The sequence below is a fragment of the Macadamia integrifolia genome, chromosome 4, assembly GCF_013358625.1.
Source record: "Macadamia integrifolia cultivar HAES 741 chromosome 4, SCU_Mint_v3, whole genome shotgun sequence".
Classification (NCBI taxonomy): domain Eukaryota; kingdom Viridiplantae; phylum Streptophyta; class Magnoliopsida; order Proteales; family Proteaceae; genus Macadamia; species Macadamia integrifolia.
The window spans coordinates 986700-1004546 of NC_056560.1; the positions used below are offsets into that span (position 1 = coordinate 986700).

At 37.5% G+C, this 17847-nt stretch overlaps 2 protein-coding genes across 2 annotated transcripts in view; both read left to right on the plus strand.

Annotated features, from left to right (window-relative positions):
• Nucleotides 1-10592, plus strand: part of LOC122076868 (protein CTR9 homolog) — a 47394-nt gene extending 36802 nt beyond the window's left edge. Inside the window, exons 21-24 of the mRNA XM_042642472.1 lie at nt 967-1233; nt 1331-1402; nt 8784-9110; nt 9778-10592. Coding sequence (XP_042498406.1) covers nt 967-1233; nt 1331-1402; nt 8784-9110; nt 9778-9972 — 861 coding nt within the window. The 3' untranslated portion in view covers nt 9973-10592. The remainder of the gene's footprint in view (nt 1-966; nt 1234-1330; nt 1403-8783; nt 9111-9777) is intronic.
• A 2382-nt stretch (nt 10593-12974) lies between these two features.
• On the plus strand, nt 12975-13544 carry LOC122077328 (pollen-specific leucine-rich repeat extensin-like protein 3). The gene has a single exon (XM_042643251.1). The coding sequence runs from the start codon at nt 12975-12977 to the stop codon at nt 13542-13544; it is 570 nt and encodes a 189-aa protein (XP_042499185.1).
• Nucleotides 13545-17847: the final 4303 nt, after the last annotated feature.

Here is a 17847-nt window from a genome sequence, read left to right on the forward strand (position 1 = left end):
GGGCTTGGTTTGATGGGGCGAACAGCCCCTTCCTTGTGCAAGTCTGATCTACATCAATCTGGATCTGATCGCACCTCTACACTAGAGTATCCCAAGGCCTCCGTTGGACATGTCCAAACCAACCTTAAATGATATTCCCGGGGTCTGTCCTGAATCGGGGAAATTCCCAAATCAGCTCTAATCCGGTCAATCCTCACTCTGTCTTGCCTACTTTTGCCGTACATCCATCTCAACATCCTCATCTCTACCAACTTATCTATATTACGCTTCTTGATTGCCCAACATTTTGCCCCATACATCATAGTCGGTCTTACGACTGTCCTATAGAATTTTCCTTAAAGCTTTAGAGGAATATGAAATACACCTCTCCACCTCTCCATTTCATCCATCCTACTTTAATTATGTGGAAAACATCATCATCTATCTCACCTTCCTTGTTTATGATTGTCCCAGATATTTAAACAAGTCGCTTGGCGGGATCTCTCTCTCTCTCTCTCTCTCTCTCTTTTAGTTTCACCATTTCATTACCAGTCCTTGAGTGTCTAAAGTTACACTTCATATACTTCGCATTCATTCTACTTATCTTAAAATTTTTTGATTCCACTGTAGATCTCCATAACTCCAACTTATCATTAATACCAGCCATTGAATAGTCCCTATATCCCCAAGCAATATATTTTTGAGGCTGCTTCCTAATCACTATGCCCACTATTTATTGAACAATATGAATCTTAGTTTTTCTAAATTGTAAAACTCCAGTCTGAGGAACAACTGATAGAAGTCATGAAAGCTGTTATTGCTTCATTTTAGAATACATGGGTGTATTTGTTGAGCTGTTAATTGAATCCAAATTGTGAGACCATTTCTTTTGTTCACATTATTTTGCGTTAAAATAATTGTTGCATTGAAGTGCTATACTTTTATTATTTCTGTAAATACTGCTGCTTGAGACTGTTAATATTGCAGGTACGTTCAACCGTGGCGGAGTTAAAGAATGCTGTTAGAATATTTAGTCAGTTGTCTGCTGCATCCAGCCAAAACTTCCATGGGTTTGATGAGAGAAAAATTGAGACTCATGTTGGGTACTGCAAGCACTTACTTGATGCTGCAAAGGTCCACTGTGAAGCAGCAGAACGTGAAGAGCAGCAAAACCGGCAGAGACTAGAAGTTGCACGTCAGGTTTCCTTGGCTGAAGAAGCCCGTCGTAAGGCTGAAGAGCAGAGAAAATTCCAGGTCTACTATTATGTTGTTATTATTAGGTGAATGTGGCATATATTTGGAGATCACATTCTGATTTAGTGGCTTCCTGAATTCTAATGGTTGAATGCAGCTGGAGAGACGGAAACAAGAAGATGAGCTAAAGCAAGTGATGCAACAAGAGGAACATTTTGAACGTATAAAGGTATGCGGGGTTTTCCCGTCTTGAATAGTTCCTACCATGGTTATGTGACTGAAATAGTTACATCAGTATTCTTTGTAATTTGATTTCGTTAATAATGTCAGTATTAAGGATTCTACAAAAACTGTGATGTGATCCTGGGTTTAAAAACCTATAAATTGGGATCAGTATGGACTCACAAGTGACAAAGTTCTCAAATTGAATGAGTAGTGGCAGTTTTGTAAATATTCAAAACAGTTTAGGACCCTTTTGAAAGAGGTAAAGAAAATCTGGGAATTGAGAGTAATTAGATTTAAAGGGAAACGATAGAACTGGAATAAGAAAGATTGGGTATCGAGCAGATTTTTTTCTTTCAAAAGAGGGGCAAAACTGTAATTTCAGCACCTTGTAGTAGTTTTCTGGAAGATAAACAGAATCGGGCCTAAAAAAAAGAGGAATCATCTTGAACAAGAAAGGGCTGTTGCAATTTCTGAGTTTGTAAATAGAGGTTTACCAAAATATGCACGATGGATGTACTAAATAATATTAAAATTTCAGGAATGATATAGTTAGCTTCAAATAAACTCATCGGACTCCTTACTGAAGCAGCCAAATCCAAAGAAATATAAGGATTAAGTTTCTATTCCCTGTACCCCTGTTGAATGACCAATAACAGGTCCAAATAGCAGGTATTTAAATAATATTAATCTCTGCAAGATGGATCTAGTGGAATCTTTAGTACCAGATTTGAAACCTGTTGTAGAACTTCCAACTCAAACAAGATTTCAGCCTCAGTTTCTACAAGATGAATCTCCCTAGAGTAAGAAAGCACCTCCCAAAATTTGAGACTGAAAATAGACGAATCAAGGGAGATCAATTCAAATATGTGGGGCTGTAGTTTCGCCCTTAAACAGAGCACAGATGCTAAGCTCTAAAATGCTCAAATAAAACTAGAAAATAGGAAGAAGAATAATAGAATAGGAAGTATAAGGAGAACAAGGACTAATGACAGACTTATGAATAGAAGAACCAGGGAAAGAGAGATTGAATTTGGGAGGGAAATAGCATGCACACACATGCCCATGAGGTGAAAAAATTTGACTTCAAATTCAATATTCCAGTCTGTCTAGGGTTGATTACATGCATGAATTTATAGAGAATAATAATAGATTCCTAACTGGACTCTAAAACTGAAACAAACTCTAACTCGAAACTCTAAAACTGACTTCTAAATTAACTATTACCAACATTATCTAAAAAAAAAAGTCAAATTACGAAAATTAATCCCTACAATTAAAAAATTTATATTTCAGCCATATGGTAAAGAATAGCCACACGAAATTTCAGAAGAGAAAGAGGAATGAAAGAGATCAAACCACTCCTCTCAAGCTTCTATCGACTCTACTTGCAGGAAATGACAATCAAAAACCAGTAATAACAGTATGAGAGAAGAATAAAGAGAGAGATGAGAAAGGGTTTGGAGAAAAGAAGAATTGAAGAAGAGAGGTAGGAGATGAGAGCGGACACTCACAATTGGTAACCCAGCAGATAAAACAAGCTTTAAAAATTAAATTCAATCGAATCTGCCTATTGTTTGATTACAATGTCGTATTTAAGGAGATAAATAAAGACTCCTAAATGTAGCCGAAAACTGAATTAAATTCGACTCTAATTGGGACTCATAACTTCTAGACTCTTACCACTTAGCCTATTATAACTAAAACAGAAAATGACAATATAAATCCAAATAATAAAGCTAATTAAATAAATAAACTAAAATAGCATACTGGACCAAAAAATCAATTGGACCCGGTTCATCTCCATCTAAATTGCCATAAGGGTCAATTTGTTTCAACCACAAATCTACATCAACTCTCCTGATGTTGAGAGAAACTCGACCACAAGTTTAAAAAGGAGAGGATCAACACCACTCGATCAACGTCCACGATCATCGGCTTTGATGGGGGTGGCAAATCAATGCATCCCATAATCAATTGTCATGAGCTCTTAATAGTCGTCAGTAAATGACATCTCTCCGAATGGAATCTGATCGTGGGGTTACACAATTGAAATTAGAGCATTGATCAATTCTTCAATTACAACCTTAATCGGACCAGTCACTTCAGCTTGACCCTTTTTTTCGTTGTCCACCTTTTCTTTAACCTCTAATCCGTCCTCTATCTCTTCCTCTAAAACTTCTAACACATTGCACAGTTTATCATAGAAGTGGATGGTACTATTGGTAAGATAGTTCCTCAAATTCGGATTGGATATCCATCAATCCATCCTTATATTGCTTGGTAAACCTGTCCAAAAGAGTTTTTAATTCTAGGTTGAACGTCGTCGAAAATAGAGGATTTCAGTTCGTGTGGATCCAGGGTTCCAAAACCCATTTGGATCACTTGTAGGCCCAATCAAACAATCCAAATAAAAGTGAGCAGTGGGCAATATGGTAAATTAATGAACGCACTCTAACAAAGGAAAGTTTAAATTCATGTGTAATGGTGAAGTTATTGAAAAGGGCAAACTTGGAACGACATCAAGAATATGTACATGAGGGAATAAAAGAAGTAGTGATGGGAAATAAAGGAAATTAAAGAAACAAACAAAGATAAGAGAATTGTGAAGAGAAAAACAAAGGAAAAAAGGAATTGTCTTTTTCCTCAACCGGTGGAGTACCAGGAAAGAAAATTGATGGCAGCCCTCGCAATAAGACTCAAACTAACAACACTGAAATTCCAAGATTAATAATCACCTACACCTATGGAACTGACCAAGTAGCAACCAATTCCCAGAATTAAATGCAGGTCGAGTTACAAGCTTCTGGTACTGAAACCACTCTTCTTTAACTTTTATTGATGCAAATTTCAGGAAACAACAACAAAAAACAGGTAATAACAGAGTATAAGGGAAGAATAATAATGGAGGAGAAATAAAAAGAGGGACAAGAGAGGGTTTGGAGAGAAGAATATTTAGGAAGAGAGGGAGGAGATGAGATTACACGCTCACAATTGGTTACCCATAGCTAAAACCATTTCAAAAATTCAATTGAATCCAATCCAATCTGGTTATCATTTGATTACAATAATAAAAAAAAAGAGCAACCCAGTGCACGAGGCTCCCGCTACTACATGGTCTAGGAGGGGCAAGTGTATGCAGCCTTACCTTCTACTTCGCAGAAGAGGCTGTTTCCAAGTTTTGAACCTATGACCAACATGTTGCAATAGTGCATGTTGTATTTAAATAGATGAATACTGACTCCTAGTTGTAGCCTAGAACTTAAATTAAATTTGACTCTAATTGGGATTCATAACTTCTAAATACTCTGCAATGTTCATCCCAAAAAAAAAAAGACTGCAACTTTGCCTATTATATCAAAACTAAAACATAAAATTACAAGATAAATGTAAATAATAAACATAATTAAATAAATAAACTAAAATAGCCTATTGGACCCAAAAATTGATTGGACTCTGTTCATCTCCATCTAGATTGCTTGAAGGGTCAATTCGGCTTAGCTAAGAATCTGCATCAACTCTCCCAATGTTGAGAATTACTCGACCACAAGTTTTAAGAAATAAGAGGATCAGCACCACTCGATCAACGTCCACGATCATCAACTTTGATGGGTTGACGATCCAATGCATCTCACAGTCAACTATCATGATCTCTTGATGGTCATCATCAAACGACATCTCTCTGACTGGAATCTGATCATGGGGGTTCACAATTGAAATAGGACCTTCGATCAATTCTTCAATTGCAACCTTGATCAGACCGTTCACTTCAACTTGACCATTGCTTTCGTTGTTCACCTTTTCTTCAACCTTGATCCATCCTCTATCTCGCCCTCTAAAATTTCTAACATGCTGCACATTGTATCACAGAAGCGGATGGTACTATTGGTAAGATCTTGAAAATCTGATCGAAATTCCCAAAATTTAGTTTGGATATCCTTCAATCCATCCCTATATTGCTTCACAAACCTCTAAAGAAAAGTAATTAATTCTTGGTCAAACGTCATTAGAAGAAGAGGATTTTGGCTATAATACCAATCTGTGCGGATCCAGGGTTCTAAAACCTGTTTGGATCGCTTTGTGGGCCCAATCAAACAATTGAAATCCCAATACAAGAGTGTTGGCAATCTGGTAAATTAATGGAGGCACTCTAACAAGGAAAAGTTGAAATTCATGGGTAATAATGAAGTTAATTGAGAAGGGCAAACTTGGAAGGGCATTAAAAAAATGGACATAAGGGATTAAAAGTAGTGATGGAAAATAAAGAAAATTAAAGACAGAAACAAAGATAAGAGAATCATGAAGAGAAAAACTGATGTAGAATCAAGGGTGAACCAGGTCTAAATTGGATTTTTGGGGTTCAATAGGAAATTTTAGGATTTATTTTATTTAGGAAAGATTAAGTTATTTTATTTGAAAAAATATGTGATCTTCTATTTTGGGTAGTTGTTAGACAAGTAAGGAGTTACCAATTTGAGTTTATTTTGTTTTTAATTTCATTAGTTAGAACTTAGGAAGTAATTAAGAGTTGCTATTTTAGTTTTAGATTTTAATTAAGAAAGTTTTATTTCAATTTATTATATAAAGGCATGTAACCCAAGTTATTGGACAGATTTGAGAATGGATTGAATTGAGTTGTTTAGTGCCAAATGGGTCCTTGTAATGTCATGTGACCATCCTCTTCCACCCCCTTCCCTTGTGCGATATCTCTTTCTTCTTTATTTTCTTCCTTGTCTGTGCTTTTATATCCCTACTACAGTACCCTGCTAGCGGTACTATTCATCTCAGAGAATTTCGCGGGTCACTCCTCCGTTCCTTCAAGTTGTGGACTGATACTTGAGGGTTTGCTTCTTCTCCCAAGGATGACCTGAAGCATAGGAAACATTGCTTGAAAACTCCTTCCCTCTTGAGATTAAAACCAGATTTCAGGCCTGAACCTAAGTTCCATCGCCAGATCTGTTTTAGCAGCTCTAGATCTTGCAATCACTAGTTGTTTGACCTTATGGTTGCTTGCAATCAGGAGCTTTATGAGTGCAGAGTCTCTCCCTGAAGTTTCAGACCCATCGGATCTCTATTGAGGGAGTTCTTTCCTCTTGAAGACCCCTTGGACTTCCGCCCTATTCTTCTTGGCTGGAGGTTGAAGACAACCATCATCGTGGGTTATCAAAAACCCTTTAATTCCTATTTTCCCTTGGTACCCCTTCTCTTTCTCCCATATGCTTATTTATCCTTAATTTTGTTTTAGTTCCAAGTTTGTCCTTGAACTGTAAATGGTAAACCCTATTAAGTTCCATTATTTCTTTAGTTACAAACGGCCCCTTGAAATTTCTGGAATATTACGGAATTGCCATTGGTTATTGGATTTGAGCTATTTGTCAATCGGATGGGCCCATAAGCAATCCAATTCTAGTTTTGGAAACCGGATCTGCATAAAAAACAAGGGAAATGGAATAATCTTATTCCTCACAAGTCACAACCTTGCGGAGAACTAAGAAAGAAAATTGGTGGCAGCCCTTCTAGTTAGACTGAAACTGCCATGGAATTCCAAGATTAAGAACAGCCTATACCTAATTACCTATGGAACTGACCCAGCAGTGACCAATTCCCATAATTAAATATAGGTTGAGTTATAAGCTTTTGGTACGAAACCAGTGGTGGTTGCTGACATAGTTGTCAAGGTGCCACCTTGGCGTTTAGGCGGTTTGCCTAGTGCCTAGGTGACTGTCACCTTATTGCACTACATATCGCCTTATACATTGGCACTTATTTATGAATAATATCTTGAGTAAATGTATCATTTACTCAAGATATTATTCATTAATAAGAAAATACCCCCTATTTGAATCTAATAAAAATAGTTTAAAAATCAAATTCCAAAAGGATAAAAAGTCAACCCCCAGTCCAAGAACAAAAACTGGATTGTTGGTCAACTTTCAAATGTTGGGGTTTTTTCCAAAAAATCTTACCATGGCAAAACATTGTTAAAAACCAAAAGTCCAGGAAAATAATATTTTGTTTTGATGTCCAGAACATAACATTGTCATTACAACTCAGATTTAAGTAATCCTAGATTTTTTTCAAAGCTGGTTTTGTGCTATATCTAATACAAAAAGTCTCATGTAAAAATAAAATCATTTGACCAGTCAAACTTATTATAGAATAAGAGCATTTCTCTAAATATTGATTTTTGATGACTTAATGTGACTTAATGTTGATTTTTCTATGATTTGATGTGGCTTAATGTTAATTTTTTATGGTTATGTGGCTTAATTTTTATTTTTTTATGATACATGGTATATGTAGCATAGTAAATAATGTTAGAAAAGAGTGAAAATAAAAAAATAACATTTGGTCGCCTTGTTCGCATTAAATCGGGCATCTTATAGCTTAAGTCCTTCGGCAGCCCTCCAACGCCTTGGTTTGCCTTGGCGCTGTGGCATCTATGGTTGCTGAGCTGGCAGAGGTTTCAATCTTTGATTCTTGCAGCAGGATTGTTAATAGGATCCAAGGTTCTCTTGGGTTTCAGTCGCCCCTTTGGTAAAGAACGACCACACAGAATTTCAGGAGTGAAGAAAGAGGAACAAAAGAGATTGAACCACTCTTCTCAAGCTTCTATTGATGCAAGTTGCAGGAAAGAACAATAAAAAACCAGTAATACAATATGACAGAAGAATAATAATGAAGGAGAAATAAAGAGAGACGAGTGAGGGTTTGGAGAGAAGAAGAATTGAAGAAGAAATGTAGGAGACGAAAGCACACTCTCACAATTGGTAACCCGCAGGTAAAACAATTTAAAAAAATTCTATTCAATCAAATCTGCCTATCATTTGATTACAATGTTGTATTTAAGGATATATATAAAGACTCCTAGAATGTAGCCTAAAACTGAAATTAAATTTGTCTCTAATTGGAGCTCATAACTTCTAAATAAACTCTACCACTTAGCCTATTATAACTAAATCAGAAAATTACAAGATAAATCCAAATAATAATCTGAATTAAGAAATAAACTAAAATAGCCCACTGGACCCAAAAATCAATTGGGCCCTGTTTATCTCCATCTAAATTGCCAGAAGGGTCAATTCAGTTCAGGCACGAATCTGCATCAGATACAATGGTTGTTGAGGAGACAAACCTGTGTTTTTGTGTGTGTGTGGGCGCCTTGTTTGAAAGCTATCTTGGTTGTCTTACAATTTTACCTTTCTAAGCTTATCAAATTGTTATTCTTCCCACATTTTTCTTGTGACACATATTCTATCGCTTCTAGAATATTGATTCAGTTATCTCATGTGATGCTCAGGCACGCTTTGTAGTTGCAAGTTATCTTGGTTGTTTTACATACTCCAGTTTATCTGCTTTCACAATTTCTGGATTCGATATATTTGTAGGAGCAATGGAAGAGTAGTACACCTGCTCCTAAGCGTAAAGACAGGTCACAGGCTGAAGATGAAGATGGTGGACATAGCGAAAAGAAGAGGAGGAAAAGTGGGAAGAAGAGAAAGAATGACAAGGGCTCAAAGTCACGCTATGAAATGGATGAATCTGAACCTGACATGATGGATGATCATGAAGAAATGGAGCATGAAGATGCAACCAATATGAATGATCAGGAAGTTGAAACAAATGAGATGAATGACCATGACAATGTTGGGGCAGACAATCCTCAGGATCTTCTTGTAGCGGCTGGGCTTGAAGATTCTGATGCTGAGGATGAGGTAGTGACATTGGTTTCTTCCCTATCTTGCGTTAATTTTCCAACATTAAGACTTTATAAGGTAGCAATATATCATTTACAGCTCCATGTAGCCAACCCAATTTAGTCGGGATGTGGTTATGGTTGTTGTTGTTGTTTGTCATTTACAGCTTTTGGAAAACCCTCATAACTTGTGCTGAAAATGCTGCCAATGGAAAATGTGGTACTCGTTGATGCAATATACTTACTACAAAAATTTCGTTGGCATTGTTTCAGACTTTCAGTTTCTAATCCAAAAATAAAAGAAGAAAATCCTGGGATGGTTTCAGGTTTGCTGCAGCAGTCATATGGTGTTGTCACATGGAAACACTGAATTTCTAAGGCAGCAATTTGTCATTTACTGCTTTTTACTACTTTCTGCTTCTGGAGAACCCTCATAACTTGAGCTGTAAATGTTGCCAAGGGAAGGTGTGGCACTCATTGACGATTGATGCATTGCTATGTGCAATACTGACTACAGAAGTTTCCTTGGCATAGTTCTGACTTCCCAGGAAAATCCTGGGCTGGTTTTGGGCTTTCAGCAGCATTCATGGGTTGTGTTGAAAGTTTATTTTGTCATTTTCCCACAAGTTAATGTGCCTCTTTTCTTGGCTTGAGTATATCTAATTCCACCTTCTTTGTTTGTGAAGGCTGTACCGTCATCCACCATTAATCGGCGGAAATGGGCATGGTCAGAATCTGATGAGGATGAGCCAGCAGAGAGACAGCCAGAGTCCAGTCCAAATAGAGAGAATTCTACCGAGTTGCCTGAAAGTGATGGAGAAATCAGAGAAAGTAACAAGATAAATAGAGAGGAAGATGAAGATGATGAAGATAATGAGTGAGGTTGAATGCTGATCCCTGCAGTCATGTCTAATATGCTCTTCCATGTTCCTCTAAGACCTGTCAGAGATTAAATTCTGGTTAGGGTTGTCACTCAGGTTTTGGTTTTGTTTTTTTTGTTTTTTTTTGTTTTTTGGGAGGGGGGGGGGGGGAATGTGGGTCGTTTATTAATGCAGAGACCTCATTTGATATCATTGAATTTACCGTTCCGGTACGAGGCGGTAAGTGGGTTTCTGCGGATGATCCCAACCTATGAGGTCCATCATTGAAGAGAGAAGAAAACTGATGCCTGGACTTGGGGTGGTGCCCTCTTTGTATCTATTTTACATCGAATGCGACTGTATTTTGAGACACTTGGAGTCGCTTCTATTTCCAGAATAGGATTTTCTTATTAATGCCCAATAAGGTGCCATATAATTTGTACCCTTTAATTTTTCGCCCAACCTATTCGATTCATCATTGAAGTGAGAAGAAAACTGATGTCTGGACTTGGGGGTGGTGCCATCTTTGTATATATTTTACATCGAATGAGGCTGTATTTTGAGACTTTGTGGAGTCGCTTCTATTTTCAGAATAGGATTTTCTTATTGACACTCAATAAGATGTCATATAATTTGTATCATTGATTTTCGCCTTTTAGTGTAACATTTTTTTTTCCATCAAGAGTAAATACTATCATTTGACATGCACTCTAAATTATAAGCAAAACAATGATAATGACTGATTTTCAAGTTTTCATGAAAACCTTTTTATGCCCCTAATGTTATGGACTTTTGGAAAAAAGAAGGGGCAAATAAAAGACATTTTCAAGTTCTAAATACACTTGAGGTGTTATTTAGACAATCCCAGCTAGAATGTTGTATTCTAGTATTTATACTTTTTTATTGAGGTTTTTTTTTTCTTTGAGGGGGGGGGGGGCGCTTCTAAATAAATAAAAAGGTGTTTATGAACAACCAGACCCAAAATCTTTATCAAACTACTTGGCTCTAACTGTCAACCTTCTTTTTCAATGCTAACTTGCTAACGGCCCACTAAGAGCAATATAAGTGACCTACAGTGGAACAAGAAAAGGGCCCATAGTGGCAGGAATGAGGCCAAGAGGGCCATAATCTTCTTGAAAAGCAAGAAAGATATTAATAGTTCTCTGACTTATGCTGTGAAGTGTTTACCAGGGCTGGCAGCTCTAAATTTCATCATGGCACAATGAGGATGAGCCATTTTAATTTGTTCATTTAAGCTGGCTGTTCAAATGAGTTTTCCCATTTTGGAAAAATAAAATTTTAACCATCAAGATAGGGGAGATTTGGTTGATTGACCAATGATTTGATCTGGCCGATTCAGGTTTGGATCTGAATTGGCCTGGATTGGCTCTGGAATTGGGGTTTTATTGCCTTTTTAAGGGTTCTCCGCTGGATGGATTGGATCAGCTAGAATCAAGATCGATCTAGGTTGATTCTGAATTGGACTAGCGATCCAATTCATGAAACCCTAATGAATTGAGAAGGTTTTATTTGATTTTAAGGGTTCAATGCCTTTTTAAGGGTTCTCCGCTGGATGGATTGGATCAGCTAGAATCAAGATCGATCTAGGTTGATTCTGAATTGGACTAGCGATCCAATTCATGAAACCCTAATGAATTGAGAAGGTTTTATTTGATTTTAAGGGTTCAAACCCATGGTTTAAGTTCATGGTATCGGTCATTGTCAATATTGATTGAAACCTATTGTTTTTCCAGATACCTCCAATCTGGAGCTGAAAAGATGTTCATGCCTATATATTCCCTTGCCGGTGTGGGTTCTCTCATGTTTGGGTGTGAGGCAGGCTTGAAAAATTTTAACCCTATACATCCGCTTACAAGTTGAGAGGATTCAAAGTCATATCAACCCACATCAATTCCTTTTAAAAACTGATATGGGATCTGTCCCATAAGGCTGATATAGAACGGTAACAGGGTGGACAGATAAATAACAGATATTTCTACTTTTTTTTTTCAATTTTTTTTCCTCTATAATCCAACTAATAGAGATTTTATCCAAGTAAAAGGAGTTGCAGGAATCCTGTTGACTTGTTTAACAAGATCATGGGTTGACCGTTTGAAGAGAACGATCAATAATGCAAGCAGAGTTGGAGACTATATCATCAAACAAAGAAAAGTAAAGATAATGCCAACTGTGAAGAGGAAAGATTAGGCGTACGAGGATAAGTGGAGATGACCCTAAAGCAGCTGTAAAGGACGCCGTCCTCATAATAACTCCACTATTTCAAGCCATTTGAGGATTCATAATTGACTTGACTAGGTTCTCTCCTATAAGGATATGTTTGGTTGGCAAGAAATTGAAAATCTTTATGAACTAACTCAACTGAAACTGAAAATACCCAATAAATATAGGAGACAATCATTTAAGAGAGAGAGAGAGACAGAGAAGAGAGAAAGAGAGAAAGAGAGAAAGAGAGAAAGAGAGAAAGAGAGAAAAGCTCTTACAAGTCCTAACGAAAAATTTGCAAATCGTATAAAGACGCGTCTTGGCCAATCACTCACCCAAATTGGGTAACTGTTGAAAGCCGTGCAGATCATCTTCTATACCTGGAAATTGGAATCGTCCCTCTCAGCTGCAAGTGCTCTCTTTTATTCTCTCTCTCTCTCTCTTCATGGGTTCCGTGGTCTTATAGGAGGCGAAGAAGAGCAAACAAGGGAGACAATTTCATGGGTTTTCACTTCCAAACCCAGAGGATGAAGGTAGAGATTTTCCCTGGAAGTGAGACCCATTTCATCCTTTTTGCAGAATAAGAGGAAGACCCAGATGCAGAATGGTCAAGGAGAAACTGTGAACTAGTCCTGTTTCAGCTCTGCGCGACGGGTTCTTTCTCTTTTACCACTCGCTTTGCAGAAGAGAGAACGGATAGCGAAACCCAGATGCTGGATTCCGAAGGAAACCGTGAATCCAACTCTAGCAGCCCTTGATACAGATTGGAGTTCTTGGTCTTCGTCTTCTTCTTCTTCATGATGGAGCGGACGTTGCTGACCTTAATCTTCATGTTCTTGGAGATTATAGGGTCTCTATCTCAGGACCAATTGAATCCTTCTACTCCTTCGGCTGTGCCAGTCCTTCCGCCCCCACCTCCATCGGTGTCTCCTCCCCCTCCATTATCCCCACCACCACCTCCTTCTCCTTCTCCATTTCCTCTCCCTCCTTCTTATACATCTTTGACGCCGCCGCCATTTCCACCGCCACCGCCACCTCTGCGGTCACCCTTCCGGCCACCACCGCCACTTGAACGGCGAAAAGACGGCCGCGGAGCGGTCAGCTCACCCACCTCCGCACATTCTATGCATCCACCTCCTCATCGTCACTCTCGACGTCCTCCGCCTCCTCACCGTAATGGGCGGCAAACGGGTGGCCAATCCAACGGGAATCGTCAAATTACAAAGACCTCCGTACAGAAGATCAATCTAGGGAAGAAGATCGGATTTTTGTTTGCTGGGATCGCCACTATATTGCAAGTCGCTGTGGTGGGATTTCTAGTTTTGAAGAGACGGCAGATTTCAAAGATTAAGGACAGACATGACACTTAGCACTTAGCTTTCTTGATTGATTTGGGAGTTATCCAAGTTTCTCTCTATCATTCACCTTGGTGGAACGGTTCCCTAATGGAGATCGCATTCGAGTTGGATCCAATATTGATTGGGACTGGAGTTCTTTGGTGATTAGGGACGAACAGAGAAGGTCGGACGGATGCTTGGTTAACCAGAGAGGGCTGTTCTCCATTCTGTAAATTGGTAAAATTGATTGACATTTTTTCTGTGTCCTTCGTTTTCCTCTTCTTTTCTCCCTTCCCTACACGATTTGTAATTCAAAGCAGAACAAAGATTTCTCCTTTCTTTATCTTTTTGCGTCCTTTTAACTTTACTATGTTTCCATCTGTATCTTATCCCATATAACAATGTCATGATAATGAGTTTCAAACTTGCTTCATGGAATGGTGATTTTCACATTGAATGCCAAACTACAAAAATATGTATCTAGTCTTTTGTTTTTTGATACCTTCCATGGACCAGGGTGACTTTATGTTGTTACCAACTGTGAACAACTGAAGCTTGTGAGTAATTATTTTCTTTTTTGATGCATGATGAAAGCTCTTAGATATTCATAACCAAGAACCAGTGAAGAGACAGGGAGGAAAAGTGGATGCAATTTACAATAAGGAATATCACAATTTAGGAGGATAGACCAGGGTCTCGAAACAGCAAGGGGTTTAGATTGATCCATTATTGAGTGGTACCAGAAACACCCTTATTGCATCAACCATTTTTCGGATCCTCTCACTCCTAAATGATTTTGTTTTTGCAACATCATACAACCTAACCTTTTTTGTAATTCTGTCATATGGTATGGGAAAATTGCATGACTTTTACTAAAAACAGTGTGTTCTCCAGTGCCATTTGGAGCTTCATTTTGCAGTTCCTCAACGTAACAACTACAGGACACTCTATACTTGGACCTGATCACCTTCTAGCTTTTCTACCTGGTCAACTCTTCCATGGTTAATACCACTTGTTGAATCTATGCCTAAGATACTATCACTCCTTAGTGTTTAGGGACTAAAATGCTACCACTGGATATGGATCTTAAATTTCCTTTAAGACCTAATGTATCAAATAGTTCTTGCTTTTTTTTTTTTTTTTTTTTTTTGGGTGATAAAACCTGTGGGATAGCAAAGGATCAACCTTATGCCTTGGGAAGCATGTCTTCCTGTTACTTCAATCATGTCTCTCAATTGAAATTATGATGCTCATTTCACACAGAAGTAGAGTCATAAAACTTCAATGTGGTATCTATTGGTGGGTTAGATGGTCCTGGTTTAAGTGAGGAATTTATTAAGTACTTTAGGCACGCAAAATCAACAGACATTTAACTTTACTTTTTTTATTCACTAATGGAATTTTGAATCTTTGGTATCACATTTACATGCTTTATGATTTATGGCAGAGAGACATTTGATATGGACACTAACATGTTTCTTCTTAGACACGTTTATGCATTGTCTGGTGGTAGCTTCTGCAGACCCGAATACAAGCATGCTAATGTAGTTTTTTATGAATGCACTAATGCCATTGTCCATGGATGTATTCCAATATTTTATAAAAATATTTGAAAATAAGAGATACATGATTACTAGAGTTTGCTTAGTGTGTAAATTAATGTGTTTAGTACATGTCAAAAATGAATATGATAATCTGACATGAAATGTACTAGTTTCAAAGGGAGGCTGCTATTTTGCACTAGTGTAAGTGCAGTTAACACATGCAATGTTAATTTTCATGGCACTTATCCAAATTCCTGCAGAGCAAAGACTTGCAAGAAAGTGAAAACTCTTCTTTGTGTGAATGTGGATGTGTCAAAACATTTTCTCCTTTAAAGAAGAAGAAAGAAAAGGAAAAAATATATGTATCTACGGCCAAGAATAACCATTGTGAGACTTTGCCTACATATTTTCAATGTAGGATTTGGCCCTTTAATTCAGATCAATCAACTGAATGGAATAACACAACCAGATCAAGATAGAAGTTGTAAGCCAACACCTTCTATGGGTTAAAAGGAATCCAAATTGAAGAAAAATTTCTGGAAATTATTTAGGGTGCATTGTTAATATGGAACTTCAAAGGAATGACATACTTGTCTGGGGCAAGATGCAAATAGACTAGATCTTGGTTTCCAGGTCTGAAATTGGGCGCACTGGTTTAGACCTCCTAATTTTGAACCTAAGATTTCAGCTGACTAAATCTTAACTGGTTGAACTTTTGTGAGGACTAGTAGCAGTAGTCTTAGATGCTACCAGATTACATTTACTGCAAAGATACAAATTTTAGGAAACCATTGTGACAATGCAATGAAGTGTTATACTCATTAATTTGTCTTGATATCTTATCTATTTATTGGATTTTTCTCTGTAGAAATAATCGGCTTAATTTGTCTTTGCATTTGTCCCAGAATGGTGCACCACCTACTTGTGCATAGTTTAAACACAGGAAATAATCGGCTTAATTTGTCTTTGCGTTTGTCCCAGAATTGTGCACCACCTTTAACTTGTGCACAGTTTAAACACAGCCTAAGAAACATGATATCTTATGTTTTGGATTGGGCTGGGATTTAATGGCATCTGTGGCCTTCAGTCCAAGTCAGAGTAACAATATGTTGAAGTTGTCAACTCAGTGCTGGAACTAAGCTGACTGGCTATCATTAATTGTTATGTGGGTGTGCATAACTATTAAGAACAAAAATAAAAATAGAATTGGACCTTTATTGATTTAAAAAACCAGATCTTAAAAGGATTGTTTCAGGGCATTACTTTTCAAAAGTTTGTTTCAGGGCATCCTTACTTGACAGTGATTGAATTTTGACGGCTTCAGATCAAGATTCATACGTTGACACCCCTGGTTACAGATTATGTGGCAGTTAGATCAGCCATTATATAAAATAATTTAACTGAGAATTTTATTGTGATCTGCTCTATTGTTATTGTTTTTATTATTATTTAAATTCTCTTAGCTTGATATGTTTGAAAAATGGGGACATGCAGCATGTCTTCCTAGTTTGACTCGGTCTCTAGAGGGTATCTTAAGTGTCTATGTTCGTGTTGTTGCTCTTTTAATTGTTATGGTTTGAGGGTTACTGAGACTATGGTCACAAATTTACATCGTGTTTGTTTCCTTGGAGAGGGTACGATATGCTTGACAGTTCGGGCTAAGTATAATCCATGCATTCATCATAGGTTTTCTCTTCATTGGTCTGGATAAACAGTTTCATCAACCTGAGTTGGTGATCAGTGTTGGGAAGGGGACAGTTAACATGGTACCTAAAGTTTTAATAAAGAAAAAAAAACATGGAACCTAAAGTGGATATGGGTTCAAAGATTTCGAGGCTAGGCTTCAACTTTCACAAAGTAAAGTTTAAATATTTGATGGTGATTTGGAAAATAAATAAATAAAAAAACAGGTAGGAGCTGTATCAAACACTAGAAAAGTACTTAATTCCGGTTAACAAATTAGTATGGAAACAGTGGAGAAAATGTAGACTAGAAGGGAAAAGAAATGTTTATGTTCAAAGAAAGTTTATCTTAAGAGTATAGGGCTCAAGGTTACTATTCTGAAAATTCTCCCAAGAAAAAAAGTTAGAGGGTTTCAGAAAAACCAAAGAAAACAGAGGATTGTTTTAGGGATGGAAGGAGGCTGCATTTTTTATGCACTGGTTTAGTTAAGGGAAAATTAGGGTAAACTAATAACTGATCCCCTCTTTTGTTGCAGCTGTCAATTGAAATTAGTTAAAGAAGGAAAAGATTGCCATGGAGAAATTAATGAAAATAAAAACTAGTTTTTTATTGTAGCCATCCTCCATTGGAGATCGACTCATCATGGTGTCGTCAACTGGGGTCAATGGATGGCTCCATCTGGCCTTACCTAGGGTTTGATTAACTTTGACCAGTTTTTGCTTGGACAAGTTTACCTCCTGACCTACAATATAGACTTGGTGGATGCTTTGCTCTATTGAATGATAGAATGCCATACATTCGAAAAGTAATGGATGCCATACATAGGATGATTTAACAAATTGTCAATCACACTGGACTTAAGGATTGGATGTGTGTATATTATGTCCGAATCTTGAGGGTGGAAAACTCTCCTTCCAAAGTTGGCACTGAAAGGTGAATTTTTTACCTTTGAACAATTGAGGGTTCTTTGCTTGTACCGTAGATGAGAGAAGAGACATGAAAGATCTACTTAAGCATGGATGAAAAACTCCTGTACCTGATACCAGAGGAAGGGACGAAGGGTATATTGTGCACTTGACAAAATTGTGAAGGAATGGAGAAGAAAATGG